Source organism: Pimephales promelas, chromosome 9 (assembly GCF_988280905.1).
Source record: "Pimephales promelas chromosome 9, fPimPro1.hap1.1, whole genome shotgun sequence".
NCBI classification, from domain to species: domain Eukaryota; kingdom Metazoa; phylum Chordata; class Actinopteri; order Cypriniformes; family Leuciscidae; genus Pimephales; species Pimephales promelas.
This window is the reverse complement of record NC_142777.1, coordinates 29,464,225-29,480,696: the sequence shown is the minus strand read 5'-3', so window position 1 is coordinate 29,480,696 and position 16,472 is coordinate 29,464,225. Positions and strand designations below refer to the sequence as shown.

Below are 16,472 nucleotides of genomic sequence, written 5' to 3'. Positions count from 1 at the left end.
TTTCTCACACAAACCGCTCGTTCCGTGACAAACATGAACAGTTGACCTAAAAATATCAAAATTGAAACTACTGTGGAAACAAAAATACATCTTTGATGCCCTTGAGGTAAGCTAAAACATACCAAAAATGAATTTCACATTCTTTTGTCACATTCTGTTTTTCACCGACTATATAGTATGTAAGTAGGCCTATGCGATTTCGGATGCAACCACTCTGTTAGTAAACCATTTCAAGTCCATAACCCTATGCAGGACAGTGATGATGGGTCAGTGTGTAGGGGTGGGGTTTGATGCTATCTCTGCTAAAGTATCCTAAATTTTTTCCCAATGGCAGAACGTAATCTTGTTTCAGCCACATATTACGCAATGCCTGGAAATGCCTGCATTACACAACAACATACTATAGTTGAAAAGATAACTGGACTTAATTTACAAACAGTGGATGCTGAATAACACATGTTCAAAACAACAAGAGTTTAAACCAGTATAAAATGGTTTGCTCCCTCTTGTTAGCTGGCTGGTTTAATAGGCACTTTTCATTTTGGACCTAATTTTGCAATCTTTTTTTTATCATGAATAATACGCTACATCTTCTGAATGATTTAATCAATTCTGCGCATGCTCATCCAGCAGACATCTGCAATTATCCACACTGAAGTGAATTTGACAGGCTTTGAATTGGTTTCACAAAGAAATGTTGCAATGGCTTTATTGTTGTCTACTGCCATCTATTGTTCAATTTCTGGAATTAATAGAGTCACTACTATTGAATAACAACACAGATGGCATTGTCTGAATCAGTTTTTTGTTTCATTTTCTTTTTTTCATTTTTGTTCACATTACATAAATGCATCTGTTTCAAAAGAAAATATCATTAATAAGTAGGGGGGGAAACAGTCTCATCACTTTTGGTGGGGTTCACAGTGTTGACACATTCTTTGAATAGACTAGAAGACTAACAATTTCCAATCACCATGGATTTGTACAATCACAACAGGCTACATTTCACAACAACAGAAGCTTTTGTATGTCTGGTAGTCAAAGGCAACAGCAACTTGGTAGTAACACATTTTGAAGACTTTACACCACTCCGACACATCTCGTTATCAGCCGTTTAATGTTTGTGAATCGCTGGCATGAAGCTGAAACATGAACATGTGAACTTGTACTGCGATTCAGTAGCCATTAGTAGCAGATGAACAAGACCACAGATCTTTAGATAAGAAACTCCCTCAATGTTTACGAGTTTTGATGTGTGAACAGGTTTAAATGCTGGGGATTTCCAACCATCTGATATCTGATGAAGTGCCATGGAGAATGAATTCAAAATGTTAAATGACATTTGACTAAATTCTACCAGACATTACACAATGACCTGGATGTATAAACATTTTCACAGACGGAAATTTTGTCTAAGGCATTAAAGAAAGATGGTCAGTTCTCAAACCCATTTTTCTTTTGTTTGAAAACCCAAACAGCCAGAGGCCACTAATAAACATGAACACCAAGAGATTATCAACAGTCTGAATTGGCAGTATTTGTAGTTCCAAGTGGTAGATGGTGTCTCTTTTTAAGGCATTTCATGTAGTTTCTATGCAGTCACACAGAATATAAATAAATGATGTCGGGTTGATCCTTTAAACATGATCTTGAACTAGCAGCAACACAAATTCCAAACAGCATTGCCTCCTTGTTGGACCTTTAAAGTCAGAGGAAAGATAAGGAAGCCAAACAACAAATAATTGCCTATGACAGATTAGTGTATCTGCAGTCACCGATGCGGACAAATTGAGTATTTTCATCCTGCAGCCACTAAGAAACTGATTTTTGCGTTATCAGAGGTTTTTTTTTTTTATGAACGTCACAGATTATTCAACATCACATGATAATAAAATAGGGTGCTCGACTTTAAATTCAACCTTATCAGACAGAATAACAGAACATCATAACAGCACCTCATTTATAGGCCGTCTTTATGAACTTCTGACCAATCTGACACAAGAACGGATACATTCATGTTGCTATAGTGGATCATGTTCTTAATCACATTCGATGGAACGAATTTGGAAAAGGAGCAAATAACAAACCTGATATTTTGAAGCATCCAACCAACTCTGCTTTCTAGTGACTACTAACCATTTAACACAGAGTTCTACAACAAAGCATGGAAGAATCCCACATAATTCACCGGGTAGGTGTGAACTCCCTGGAATGTATTGACAGGAAGAAATAAGGATTATATTTATCCGTAAGTGCTGCAATCTCTGTCTTAGCTGATCTGGACTGACAGTAGGGCTCACTCCTCATCTTGATCCACGACTTGAGTGCTGAAAACACTGGATGTATGTCTTCTTTAGTCCCCCAGGCCATTCTGTGTGCCCTTGAGATAGAGATCATCCTGAGAGAGCTGCCCGTCATAGCTCTCCATGTATAAACTACCGCTGCTGCTGCTGCCGCTGCCCACGTTGCCCAGGAAAGTGCCCACAGCACGGCCCTGCCGCGCGTGCCCCACTGCATCACTGAAGACCTTGTTTATCTGCTCCTCAGAGGGCATCCACCAGTCAGGATTAGAAGCACAGTGCATCCGGATAAACTCTGAGAGAGGGAACACCGCGGGACAGAGATGAGAGAGAGATAGACAGAACATGTGAGATTTTAAAATTAAGTTTGAATAATTATCACATTGATAATCTGATTCAAATAAATGCCACCCAAATACTAAAATCAAAAAAGGGTGTGTTCACACTTGTAGTTCGGTTCTCTTGGTTCTTTTTGGTCCGAACCAAAAAAAGAAAATGATACATTAAAGGAGTAGTTCACTTTTAAAAAAAACTTTTTCTGATAATTTACTCACCCCCATGTCATCTAAGATGTCCATGTCTTTCTTTCTTCAGTCGAAAAGAAATGAAGGTTTTTGATGAAAACATTCCATGATTTTTCTCCTTATAATGGACTTTACTGGGCACCAAACGGTTCAAGGTCCAAAAGACACTTTCAGTGTAAACTGCAAACTGTTCAAAGGGCTTTAAACGATTCCAGACGATGAATAAGGGTCTTTTCAAGCGAAACGATCGCTCATTTAATAAATAAATAACAAAGTTTAAGTTTCATAAGCTCAACCGCTCACCTTGCCCTGTGCTGCGATGCACGTTCGTGACTCTTCTGTTCAAACTCGTTCATCTTTTTCCGAGTCAATTTTTTTCAGAGTCAATTGGTTCATTCAACAAACGAAACGAACGAATTGACTCGGAAAAAGATTCGTTCATTTTGATGAACGAGTTCGAACAGGAGTCATGAACGTGCATCGCAGAACAGAGCAAGGCGAGCATTTGAGCTTATAAAACTTAAACTTTGTTATTTATTTATTAAATGAGTGATCGTTTCGCTTGATAAGACCCTTATTTATCGTCTGGAATCGTTTAAAGCCCTTTGAAAAGTGAACTACTCCTTTAAGTCCTGGTTCACTTAGCATTCATACTGTTATTTTAAACACCGAACCTAAAGATACAAGCAAAGCAAAAAAAAAAACCTTTTTTCATAATATATATTTTGTTAATGAACATCCAATACAATGGTGATCTGGGCTAAATGTGCTCATTGTATGTGCACACATATGATTCTATTTTTACCAGCTGTGAACTCACGAACATCTTATAAATTAGTAAAGGTGTCAAAACAGCGGCAGGAATTCTTCCATTATACACCAACAAGGATCTTCTCAGAGACGACGTGGTTTCAACTATGGTTTCAACTAGTATATGCTTGAGCTTTAAGGGTCACATCACATCCAGTTTTTGGTTCATTTGGATGTTTTTGTTCTGTGTTGCGTTCATATTTCAGTCAAACAAACCCCACCGAAGCCGACGAGAGCCACGGTTTCAGCTTGTTTGGTGCATGCAATGTTAGGATGACGGCGTTCACACTTAATCAAAAGAATCGTGCTAACAGAGCAATCACACCAGAGTTCGTTTTAATCCAAGCAAACCTGCGAAGTGTGAACACACTCTAAAAATTCTTTTCGCTCACTACCTCTGAGACAAGTGACCTTGACGGGGTTAAGAGGCCGTCTCTCCGGTCCCGTATCCCCTGTGTGTACCGAACGTTTCCTCTTCCCCAGACCGCATGAGTATTTCAGCTCATCTGTGGTGAACACAAACCGGATAAGGTAACGCAGGAGCCGCCGGCCATCTTTTTTTGAGGAGTTGACAGCCTCGTCCCACTGCTTATTGGTGATGAAAAGAGGATAGTTCCCCAGTAGCTGTTTACTGCCCTATTTAGAGAAGACAGAGATTATAAGATTATAGATGGCAGAGGGAAAAAAAATCTTTAATGCTGATTTTAATCTTTAATGTGCTTTAATGCATTAACATTTAAACAGACACTGCACTAAATATTGTAGCTAAAAAAAAAAACAACAAGAATTGAAACTTTACTGGAATGCTAAAAGATTCTGTTGCTTATAGTTTTATGTAACAGTCGGTCAAAGTGATATTTTCATAACCCCAGATTAGACCTTCATTTGAATGACAGTTTCAGTTCATGTTCCATGGTAACAGTGTCTTTCATAAATTTGTCTCACTGTGGTTTCTCTGACTATTTTAATTTTCTGTCAGGCTCACCTCGGTAAGCTGCTCTTCGGACTGGGGCTGCACAAATTGGTTGTAGTGCTGAAGAACAGTCTTAAAGAAGTCCAAAACATTCTGGCAAGGAGCTGTCGAAGGCAAAACCAGCAAAAAAATGTTGGTTGAAGAACTTTGAGTTTCATTTAAACCAACCAAGCTGAGCTGTTGCACATAAGATGAATACAATGAACTGTTAAAGGTGCAATGTGCAATTTCCTTTAATTAATTAGTCTTTAATTAATGTCTTTAATTAGTTTTGTACCAAATGAAATAAACAATTCAACTATGAAATTAATGAATGCAATGCATTGATACTATCCGTGGCTTAGAAAAAGCTGGGGTTTCCCCCTTCATAGTGGAAATTATGAGAGTACATACATCATTGTCTTGATGACCCTTTTTGGACACTTTCAGTAGTGAAATAAATGAATCAGGTGACAAATATATTGTGAAAAGGGTATTTTTACAAAAGCATCAAGCATCCAAAACTGAATTTTTTTCCATTATTCCATTAAAGCCAGGTATGTAAACAGCTAAGGACAAAAAAGAGGAAAACATGCGTTCCTCCATTTAATATGACTAAAATAATAATTATTACATTTATTTTAAAAATTATTATTTATTATTGTTATTATTTAAATCATAAAAAAATAATATTTAAGAAAATATAGTTGCAATAATACTATTGTAATGTAAAATTATATTTAAAGGAAAATATTTAATAATAATAATAGTTGTATTTTACAGAACATTATTTATGACTGTCCTGATTTCTTTGCTTTCAAACGTTAAACTTTTTAAATAAAACTTTTTTTTGGGAAAAAAAAAGACCTTAAAACAGATTTATAAACTATACTTATTACAAATGTATGTAATCTACTGATATAACCACGATCTACTGTCTCCAGCAAATGCAATAAATATTTAGCGTGTTACATTACGCAATTTTAAAAGTAGCTAAGGACAGTAATAATAATATAGTGAATATTCTTACAAAAATATTCTATCAAATCTTGTAGTGGATTCTGTGTCTAAGATCAGGATTGAAGTAAAACTAAATCATCAAATAACACTTAATACCTGGTATGTTGTCCAGTTTGTGTCTCAGTTCCTCATTGTCCTGCTGTAGACTAAGAACTTCCTGTTCCAGCTCCATACAGCGTGGACAACAACTTTCCTCCTCCTCGTCTTCCTCGGGCAGTGTGGACGAAGGATGTCCGTAGGACTCTGACGGTGCTGGTGAAGTCCAGCCACCCATGTTCTGCCTGGGGGACCCCGATGCTACCGGCTCAGCGTCTACTGCACGACCCCGTTCACTGTCCGATGACTGGGGTCCGCATAGAAGGTAGTTCTGAAGCGACTCTGTGAAAATCCGGAGGAAAGCGGAAGTCTGCTGCTGGTTCCAGTGGTTGCCCCGTTGGGTCTCCTCACCTGCGTTCTCCAGAGATGAGTCCTCCGACCTGGGCTTAGAAGCGGGAGATGGGCAGCTGTCCTCCTGTTTTATGAGAGTGGAGATGGAAGAGGATGGATGGGCCAGGGAAGGCTGGGGCTCAAGGAGCCGTCCGTTGCTGTTGAGGAGGCCGAGCACGCGACTGCACTGCTGGGCAAACGCATCCAATATGAGCCGGTTTTCTGAGGAGAGATCGAAATTACACATAAATAAGCATCGGATTTATTTTCATTTTCTATATTCAAAGAAATAGTTTAACCATAGATTCAAAACATGCATAAAGAATAAAAGAAGAGCATAACTTTTATACAATGCTGACCACAGGTTTTTTTTTTTAGGCAAAATGTTCATATATTCTCCTAATATTCTTTCTTAGGAAGAAATAAAATATCCTTTTAACCTTCAAATGGTCTTCGTTTCCTGTTTACACTTCTGGGCTTTGGGTTCTATATGACCCCAACAAATGACTGAGTAATTGCACAAAAAATATACATTTTTAATCATACAAATAATATATCTTTTTTTTTGTTTGTTTACTTCTCATCTATTCATTAATGCTGTGTTTTTGGAGATATAAAGTACTTTTGTATCCATATACCACACAATTCCTCAACTACACCATTAGCATGCATGTGAAATATTATTTTTTTTATGATACATTGCATTTATGCTCTAGTACTAGGCCTTCATTTCAGTGTAAAAAATTTCAGATTTATGCCGTATTTTTATTTGTTGATTTTTTTTGGACACATGAAGAAAATATATTTAGTTTTTCACATTTCCCATTCATTTCAATGTGGGGTCATATTGAGCCCGAAGACCAGAAGTGTAAACGTTTTTTTTTTTTTTTTTTACATACCTTCACAACAACCAAATCAAGCCCAGTTTTTTGTGTGCGTATAGATAGATAATGTATGAAAAGTCACAAAATCTTATTCCACTGAGATGAAGGGAAGCTTTTTGTTTTATTAAGTAAAATTCGATTGGGGTCATATAGACCCCATGACCCAATTGAGGGCTACTGCTAGTTCCTCAAATGTTTTTTGTAATATTCTGTTTTTTTTTCCACATCAAATAGTTATAACAATCTATTTTAGAGTTAACTAATAATCTATTAATTTACTAAACCATTTCATATTTCAATTTAGCCTAACATCACCACAGCATGCTTGCACAGTGTCTTTATGTTCCATGATCTATTAGTCTTTTTTATGTGCTTCTTGTCCTTCATTTACACTTTCCATCATTTGGATTTAAAATCTGCAACTAGGTTCTGCATGCCTACAGATTCAGGAGATAAAGATAAAGATAAGGACGCTGTGAATCTGCACACACCCACCCACCTAATTTATATGGTGTCACTGTTCATATAAACACTGTTAATTTCTTCCAAATCCTCTAAATATGATGAGAAGAAGCAGAGAGATTAATAAAAGGAAAATGCTGACCAACCATCCGCATTCAATTACTCTGTCTCCCCACAGCCTTCTGGCCGCGCCCAGATGCAGAATCTTAAGAGGATGATTATGAATTTGCCCCCCTCACACAAAGACACAGGGCAGACAATTATCAGCTCATGCAGTCGCAGTGGCAGCCGTGTGACTGACGGGCTCCAGCCTCTGCCGTCGCCTGGATGTGTCTATCAGGCTTAAGCAGATGTGGCCATTTATTAACATGCGCAGCTTCTCTGTTTACCCCCAGCAAGATGGTTTTGATATCATTCTCCTCTATCTTTCCCGCTCCCTCATTCCCCTTTTCCCCCCTTCTCTCACTCCCTCTCTTTCTTCCTCTGTTATGCCATGCAGAGTGAGGCTCATGAAATTTCATTAAACACAACATGTGCCGCAGAGCCAAATTTATGAGCCACATTTGTTTTAATCACAATCCCTTTGGAGGAGCTTTTAAATGCAATTTGGATTATTGCACTGATCTCAGAGCTGTGTCCTTGGGTGTCTACGACTCATTTCCCCAAAGCTAGAAAGACGAAACCATTAGCACTGTCTGATTGGCCAAAAAATCCCCCATGGATTATTTTCGCAGTGGATATTCTATAACAATAAACCAAAAGGGCTTGGTATGAAATTAGAAGGTACTGTTTATACTCTGATCTGGATTGCAAACACTGTGTCGTCTCTTCAACAAGTGCATTTAATATTTAGTGGACAGCCTGAAACCCTTTTATTGATGTCAAGGTGAATTTCACAATGCATGTTAAACACTATGTTAAAAGACAAACAGTGTTCGCGGTTGATCTTAAACCTTTCCATATGTAATTTAATAACTTGTGTGGAGATAAATATCAGCTGAATGTTTGCACAGACTTTGAGGCACCCTGCTGTAAAATAATTTGGGAAGGCCTGAGGCTCTGATGAATGAAAACAACTTCTTGTAACAACAAAAAAAAAACAAATAAACGAAAGAAAAAAACAATTACTGAAGTTGAAGTTTAGGTAACTCAATTAAGTTGGTGAGAAAAACAAGACACTCCACAAATGCATGCAGGGAGAATATAAATGCAGCATGTAAAGAAATCTAACAGTACTTGATGAGACTTTCATATATAGATCATCTCTATCATCATAAGACCAGTGTTTACATTTTATTGATACTCATTATGCTCGTATTTATTTTATTAATACTCATGCTCTATTTTTAAAATCAGGAATTACCCAAGCAGGAGTCAACCACTTGTGTTAGTGATATAAAGATATAAAGCAAGATTTTGGTAAATATACAGAAGTCTCAGAATGTCATCTCAACGTGTAGGCCATGAAATATTAAGAACACATTAGTGCAGGTGTATTATGACATTCACTGTTTTCATTCGTATGTTGTGAAATTAATCATGCCGACAATGCTCGAATAAGTCGCATAATATGGGCGTGGGTCTCAAAATATCCATGCACTCGCGTGAGATGCGTTAATAATTACTATTTGAAGGAAAATGTACACGCATCCCTTTTCCCATTCGGTTGTTCAAAGTTGCAGCTTCGTGATGAATTCATGGATAAAAGTTTCTTAGGCAAACTTCACTTACCTGAGCTTATTCCATACGTGCAGTCTGGAGACTGGTGGCTGATCTCGGCGCGACCCGCCGGGTATCTGCCCGACTCCTGGCCGGCGACCCTCCTCTGGCAGCCGAATGATGCCGCGGCGCTCACCGCTGATGCCGCCGCGCTGGATGTCGCGACTCTGCTGCTGCTGGGCCTGACTTCACAGGGGAGACGGTGCTGCTGACTGCTACTGATGGAGAGGCAAGCTTGAGGAAGCGGCGCCCGCTGTGAATACTGCTGATGATGATGACTGAGGTGATGAGGATGCTCTGCGAGTTGCGGGATGTCCACCATTGTGGGTCTGTCATATCTCGCCTTGCCCGCCGCGCGCTTGCTCTGAAAGGTCTTGAGGGAGCTGTACGGGCTTCTGTGTTGCTGCTGCCTGCAGATTTTGGGCGCAGAGAGACCTTCGTCTGCTGGTAGCATCTCCTCCTCCATCTCCCTGGGACTTGGGTGTCGTTCTGTCCCGGTCTGGTTATATCGGTTATCCCAGTGTCTCGCCGCCTTGCTCTGTGTCTCAAACACTTCTAACTCTGTCTGAGATACTCAGAGGGTGGGTGACTTTACTGACAAGTCATTGCTCCAATCCCCTGGCGGTAACAGCACGCGCTGGCTTTATTCTACCAACAGGGGAATACCGGCGGCACCCGCGTGCGCGCCTTGCCACTCGGTGCGTGTCAGGCTCGCGCTCCCATCAGTGGAGCGTCAGAAGAGACAGGTGCAAGATGATATTTAGAGGTGTTCAAGATCCCCTCCATGTTGTTTCGCATAGCCATGTTGTCTATTTTGGGTATTCTTAGGTGTTTGTTGTTGTTTTAGGTTGAACTTTACTGAAACTGAACATTAGGACTTATATATTGGAAATACAAAAAAAAAAAAAAAAAAAAAAAAATGCAATAAGCAATAGACTAAACTTAATTTTTAAACTTCACATTTACAAGGTGTAATAAAATAATGGGTAGGCCTAAATAGATTGATAAAAACAAACAAATGTGTATTTAAATTTAATGTAATTTAATTTAAAGTAGGCCCTACATGTCCTATGTTGTGTTATGAAATAAATACAAATATATTTTTTAACTGTAATTGCCCGAGATTCAGAAGCAGGGCTACTGTATCATTTCTCCAATGCTGGGTAGAAGCAAATGAAGAACAGACTTTATCTTTGCGGCTGTTTTCTCTTACTAGTGTGCAGGGAGCGGGAAATGAAAAAGCCGAAGTGGAGCTGGACTGGAGCCAAGTGAGTATAGAGCGCTTTGAGCAGAAGGGGAAAACGCTGGTAGTCCGTTCCACTTTTCATGCGTTACTTGGCGGGACCTAAAGCTTGATACTTTGTTGGAAGAACTATTTTCGTTTGCAGCGGTATAATATTGGCCAAGCTAAACTGGCCATAAATAATCTAAAACATACTCGATATTAATTACTCTTAGAGATGACGTGATGTTGCCTATGATATTTGGCAACATGAACATCAAGCGAGTGTGAGAATGGAATCAATTATTACTCTGGTCTTTAAAGGGATAGCCTAGTTCACCCAGAATTTTTTTAATCTGTCATTACTCACCCTCAAGTTTGAATTTCTTTCTTTCGCTGAACAAAAAAGATGATATTTTGAAGAATGGGGTAACCAACAAACATTTGATGGGCCCAGACTTCCATATCCATGCAAAAAAAAAAAAAAAAAAAAAAAAAAAATCACCATTCTTCAAAATAGATAATTAATTTTGGGTGAACTACATTTGTAATTGTGTATCATAGGCTATACATATGTGTATATAAAGGGCTTGAAGCTAAAGGGGCGTAAGTGGCTTAACATGTGAGACAAAACAAAATTTTGACCACACTTCAATCACCTGTTATTAACCTTAAACCACAAACATTGCAACCACAGGGACACTGAATGAGTATGAAGTTAAAAACGTCTGACATTAATATTACCACAATGAACATGTTCTGCAACATTTTAAAATATGTCAAAAACATAAGATAGGCTATACCTTTTTGGCACCAAACATTTCCAAGTCTTCTATGGACATATTGGGGGTCTCTGCTGAACAATGCAGAAACGAATAGGCGAAAAGGGGAATTGATTGAATAATTAACACTAGTAATTCATTTTCATTCATTCGTTTTTTTTTTCTCATTTTACTTTTCCATTCTCAGCATCTATTGACAGACTGTAATAAAAGTCACTGAACTTGCCAAACACATTTCTGATTGGCAATTCATTGTTCACTACATTCATTAATTTTGTTTTATATGCAAGCCTATGTATAAAAATGATTATGACAATTTAAGCCCATAGAGAGGAATAGGCCTATACATATATAAATAAAAAATAAAAAAAACTATAAGAAAATACAAAATTGCCAGAAGAGGGCGACAACATGACAAATTTAACAGCAAAACATAACGTTTCCGCTCACGATCACCGCTTTCCAAACGACTGAGCGAATAACCCATAATTCTGTGAATTCAAACATCTAAATAAATGAAAACCAAAAATATACATATTAGCCTACCAAATATGAAATATTTGATTTTTAACTCCAAAGACTAAGCTAAAAACATCTTGGTAATGAAAAAAAAAACCTGGGCAAACAAAATGAAAGAAACAGACCTTTCTTATAAAGATTAAAGATATTGGACAGAGACTACACATGAATCAGGTCCAGATGAGACACTTCTGTCACTCTTGCGCTCCCCGGGCAACAGGACGCAGAAACCATGCGCGCGTCCGGCCAGCCAACTGCGCGCGCGTCACAGAAACAGAGCGTGTGCGAGTCTGAAACAAACTTACGAGAGCAGAGCAGCACATTTGAAAAGTCGCTTCAGAGCAAGCGCGCGCGTTTCTGAGCAGTCACAACTTCTCGAGGAAGAACTGCAAGACAGCAAAGTGTTTTACCAGTCCTTGATAAATAACAGCTCGTCTAGGTGACAGTTAATTGTTTTTAAATCCATAGGTGGATATTAAAAGCAACGTTACGCCTGTTTGATGAGAAGTCTGCAAGACTAAAATGTCAGTAAACAGCGGGAGCGGATAAAATGCGGACAGAATCATGGAATTTCTGGAAGTGATAACGCTTGCCTATTTTAAAACAATCTGATTGGAGCTGGATGATTCCCAATATTGGATTTGGACAACAATCCTTGGATTTAATCCCAGTGACTGATTTAAATCTTATGAGCTAATGGAGTATTTTCCCAAATCATTGCTAGTTCGTTTAAAGCTCGTTTAACCCCAGAACGCCAGTTTATCGGGCGCGCTCCGTTTGAGAGGAACCGGCATAATTAAAGCGCATCTTGCCGGTATGGTGCGCTTGCTGAACTGCCTAGTCTTGGGGTACTTGACATGGAATCTGCGGATATCTGATGCCCGGGGAGAGTACTGTCACGGCTGGCTAGACAGCATTGGGAATTACCATGAGGGTTTTCAGTGTCCGGAGGACTTTGATACGGCGGACGCAACGGTGTGCTGCGGGAGCTGCTCGCTGCGCTACTGCTGCGCGGCCCCGGATGCGCGTCTCGATCAGGGAACCTGCACGAACGACAGAGAAGTGGAGAACGACACGCAATATGCTGCACGTAGGGCCCAGATAAACTTATAAATCAAAAGCTGTTAAATTAACCACAGATTTAATAAAAAGATTCGTCATTGTGTATATGATTCAGACAACTAAACTGAACAAACATAAGTCTACTATTAAGTTCTCAGTAGAAAAATTTTATTCCTGCAAGAGTACTGAAAGTAGTTCCTCTAACTATTAACTTTTTAAAAACAAATTTGTAAAAAAAAACAACAAAAAACTTTTTTTTTTATGATAAATGGGCATATTAAATCAATCAGTACTGACATCTGGTTGAATTAGCCTACTTAAAATAGTTTACTTGTTGCCTGCACAATTATTACATTACATAATTTCATAACAGTGATATTTTGGGTTTTAAGATTGAAGAGTGAGATTACACAATGTTTTACTCAGATAAAATACCAGCAGCCATAAAGGGATCTCATATGCCAGCACTTGCTATAATGTCTGACAGACTTATTTGAGCAGAGCAGAGGTTAACCTGACACACATGCACTCTCTCTATACAGCCACAGCATGGAGAAAATGTTCTCATCATTGTATTCTGTCACAATAATTTGTAGTTTTTACTCAGTTTTAGAAGTTTCCAATTTTTTTTTGATTTCTTACTCATCAGTTCAATTCAAAGTGGTTGAAAAGTGCAAGCACTGCAGGAAGCCAATTAAACCTGAAATGTTTGCAGTGTTTTAAGAAGAAATGTATACATTACACATCTAATCACATTCATGAACAAAGTAAATATTGTTTCATCAAATCATTATATTTTGATAAAGGCTTCATTAATGACTTAGATCTTTTAGACCGGTCAACTGTATTGACCTAATGATCACCATTCCTAATTTTACAGTCCAGCTGTCTTAATATGATTAAACATTCAGTTTACACTGACTTTAACTGGGTAAACAAACTCATTTGGTGAGTTTTAATGCCATTATCTCAAGCAAACAGCGGGAACATGTGCTTTGAATATTTAAAATGAGGTTTCTGCCAATTTATATATTGAAAAGATAATTAATGTGAATAAATAGAAAATATATTAAGCTGTAAAAAGATTCCCTTTAAAGAAAATGTTTCATTGACATTATTCAGCTCGCTATTAAATAAACCTTCCATTTAATAACAAGCAATAGATGAAATATTAAGCAACAAGGAATTTAAAAATGTGAAACCATAATTTATAAGACTAGATGACAATACTAAATTCAAAGTAAAGTCAAATTGATTTCTATGGGGTCGTATACTTGTATTAGTATAACGTTGATTCAATTCAGTCGATTCAAAACAGTGACAGCATTGCGGTGTTAATCGATTTTGTATAATAAATCCGATTGTTAATTTGTATATATATGTATAATAAAAGTTGTTAATTTGACTGAATATTAAAGGAGTAGTTCTCTTTAAAAAAAAAAAAAATTGCTGATAATTTACTTCATCCAAGATATCCATTCAGTCGAAAAGAAATGAAGGTTTTTGATGAAAACATTCCAGGATTTTCTCCATACAATGGACTTCGGTGGGAACCAAACACTTCAAGGTCCAAATGAGTTTCAGTGGAGCTTCAAAGGGCTTTAAACGACACTAGACGATGAATAAGTGTCTTATTTAGCGAAACGATCGGCCATTTCAAAAATAAATAAAAAAGTTTACGTTTTATAAGCACAAATGCTCGCCTTGCTCTGTCCTGAGATGAGCGTTCGTGACTCTCCTGTTCAAACTCGTTCATCAAATCTTTTTTCGAGTCATGACTCGAAGGGTCCTAGATAAGACCCTTTTTCATCGTCTGGTGTCGTTTAAAGCCCTTTGATTTGGACCTTGAACCGTTTGGTTCCCAATGAAGTCCATTATATGGAAAATCCTGGAATGTTTTCATCAAAAAATCTTTATTTCTTTTCGACCGAAGAAAGACATGGACATCTTGGATGACATGGGGGTGAGTAAATGATCAACAAAAGTTTTTTGAAAAGCGAACAACTCCTTTAAGTGTCCCGTGCCGTTTCTCTCTTCCAGAGCCCATCTACGTGCCCTTTCTGATGGTGGGCTCAATCTTCGTGGCGTTTGTAGTGGTGGGCTCTCTGGTGGCCGTGTACTGCTGCACCTGCCTGCGACCCAAGCAACCCACCCAGCAGCCGATCCGCTTCTCACTGCGCAGTCAGGGCGAAACCATCCCCATGATCTTCACCACGGCTCCTCCCAGCCTGCGCACGCCGTCCCGACAGTCCAGCACGGCCACCACCAGCTCCAGCTCAGCGGGAGGAGGGAGCTCGGTCCGTCGCTTCTCCCTGGGCCGGGCCGACACGCTGGGGCAGTGTTCGCAACAGCAGCTCCTGATGGTCTCGTCCTCCGCAGCGTCCACTCCTGTGTCCGTGACCCCGACGCAGCCCTTATTGCCTCCACCACCTTACACCTCCCAGCAGGCCAGTAACTCACACGGTCACAGCCAGTTACAGATGCACCACCAGACCCTGCAAAGCTCCGGGTTCCTCCTGCCACAACAATACTTCTTTCCTCTCCCGCAGGAACCGTTCTCTGGGAACAAGGGATTTGCTGACTTCAGCCAGAGCTGACCGCAAAAGAAAAGGAGACGGACACCAAAGAGCCGGTCATTCACAATGCCCTGTTGTAGACTCGTATTACAGGGGCTCCCGCACAAGGAAACAGGCACTAATAGCTTGACTGGCACTTGCGAGACCGCAGCTGGAATTCGAGAGCCGTGTGGAGCGCTTAAGCTGCTGAGATAGTGGACGATCAGTCTGACAGACACTCAAGTGCTGGACACAACACACCAGAACATGGACGCCTACTTCAAAGCACCTATATCTACAATTGATCATATCTTGTATGCACTTCCAATCCGCTTCTATGATAAAAGGCGTCTTATTTTTGAAAACTCCAGCTGGTTGACAGTTGACACTCAGCCTTTGTATTTGAGGTCATTTTATATAATTACACACTTAGGAAGAACGCCAGATAAGACAATGACAATCTCAGTCCCATTTTAGGGGTCGTGCACACAAATAGTGCCATGTATGAATGAGGGTTTTATAGAAATGGTATTAGATTAAAGGTTTAATTGCCAGACTGAGACAAAGATAGTTCATAATGTTTAAAACAGGCATTCATCATGTGTTACTCTCGCTATTAATACATAGACTATCAGTCACACTAGAAACACATGTTAACGTCAGATGAATGCACAGCTACCTTTGGGGAAACTTCTGTTTTTAATGTTTGGAGAGCATTCATTCTTTGTATAATTTGTAGAAAGCTGAAAGCCACTATTGGCTCAGATTTAAACGGTTTGTATGTTGTTATTTTTGATACCAGATGTTTTTTTTTTGTAAATGATCAGGTGTATCTAAATGTACAGTCCAGCTGGAAACGCATCATGTGACGAGACGGCCTTCAACTAAGTATTACGGTCTCTAACCAACAGTGTTTTTGAGCTAAATTAAACCGTTTTATCTTTCGCCTGTGTTTAGTTGGTTTCCCCAACAACAGTAATGCATTAGATTTGAATGACACATTCAAGAAACTGTATGACATCACTGACATAAGACGTTCCATTTTAGAACAGGATGATTTAGAATATGTGACATTCCAGAAAACTATTACCAAAGACGGGAAAAATTGTTTTAATCCATGGACTAATTCCTTCTAGGGACCTAGCAGTGGATTCATTTACATAAACCGTGGCCAAAACAAATATACGCCTGTTATTAAAATATGTAATAGATAACAACTCTATTAATGTCACTAA

General features: G+C 38.9%; 2 protein-coding genes across 2 annotated transcripts; one reads left to right on the top strand and one right to left on the bottom strand.

Moving 5' to 3' along the window:
* Positions 1 to 788: 788 nt before the first annotated feature.
* On the bottom strand, positions 789 to 9,918 carry bend4 (BEN domain containing 4). Its single transcript, XM_039649116.2, has 5 exons — positions 9,110 to 9,918; positions 5,703 to 6,254; positions 4,620 to 4,711; positions 4,030 to 4,270; positions 789 to 2,595 (listed from the first exon to the last, which is right to left on the bottom strand). The coding sequence occupies exons 1-5, from the start codon at positions 9,561 to 9,563 to the stop codon at positions 2,354 to 2,356; spliced, it is 1,581 nt and encodes a 526-aa protein (XP_039505050.2). The 5' UTR covers positions 9,564 to 9,918; the 3' UTR covers positions 789 to 2,353.
* Positions 9,919 to 11,840: 1,922 nt separating this feature from the next.
* On the top strand, positions 11,841 to 16,181 carry shisa3 (shisa family member 3). The gene is made up of 2 exons (XM_039649117.2): positions 11,841 to 12,710; positions 14,723 to 16,181. Exons 1-2 carry the CDS (start codon positions 12,437 to 12,439, stop codon positions 15,277 to 15,279), a joined length of 831 nt encoding a protein of 276 aa, XP_039505051.1. The 5' UTR covers positions 11,841 to 12,436; the 3' UTR covers positions 15,280 to 16,181.
* Positions 16,182 to 16,472: the final 291 nt, after the last annotated feature.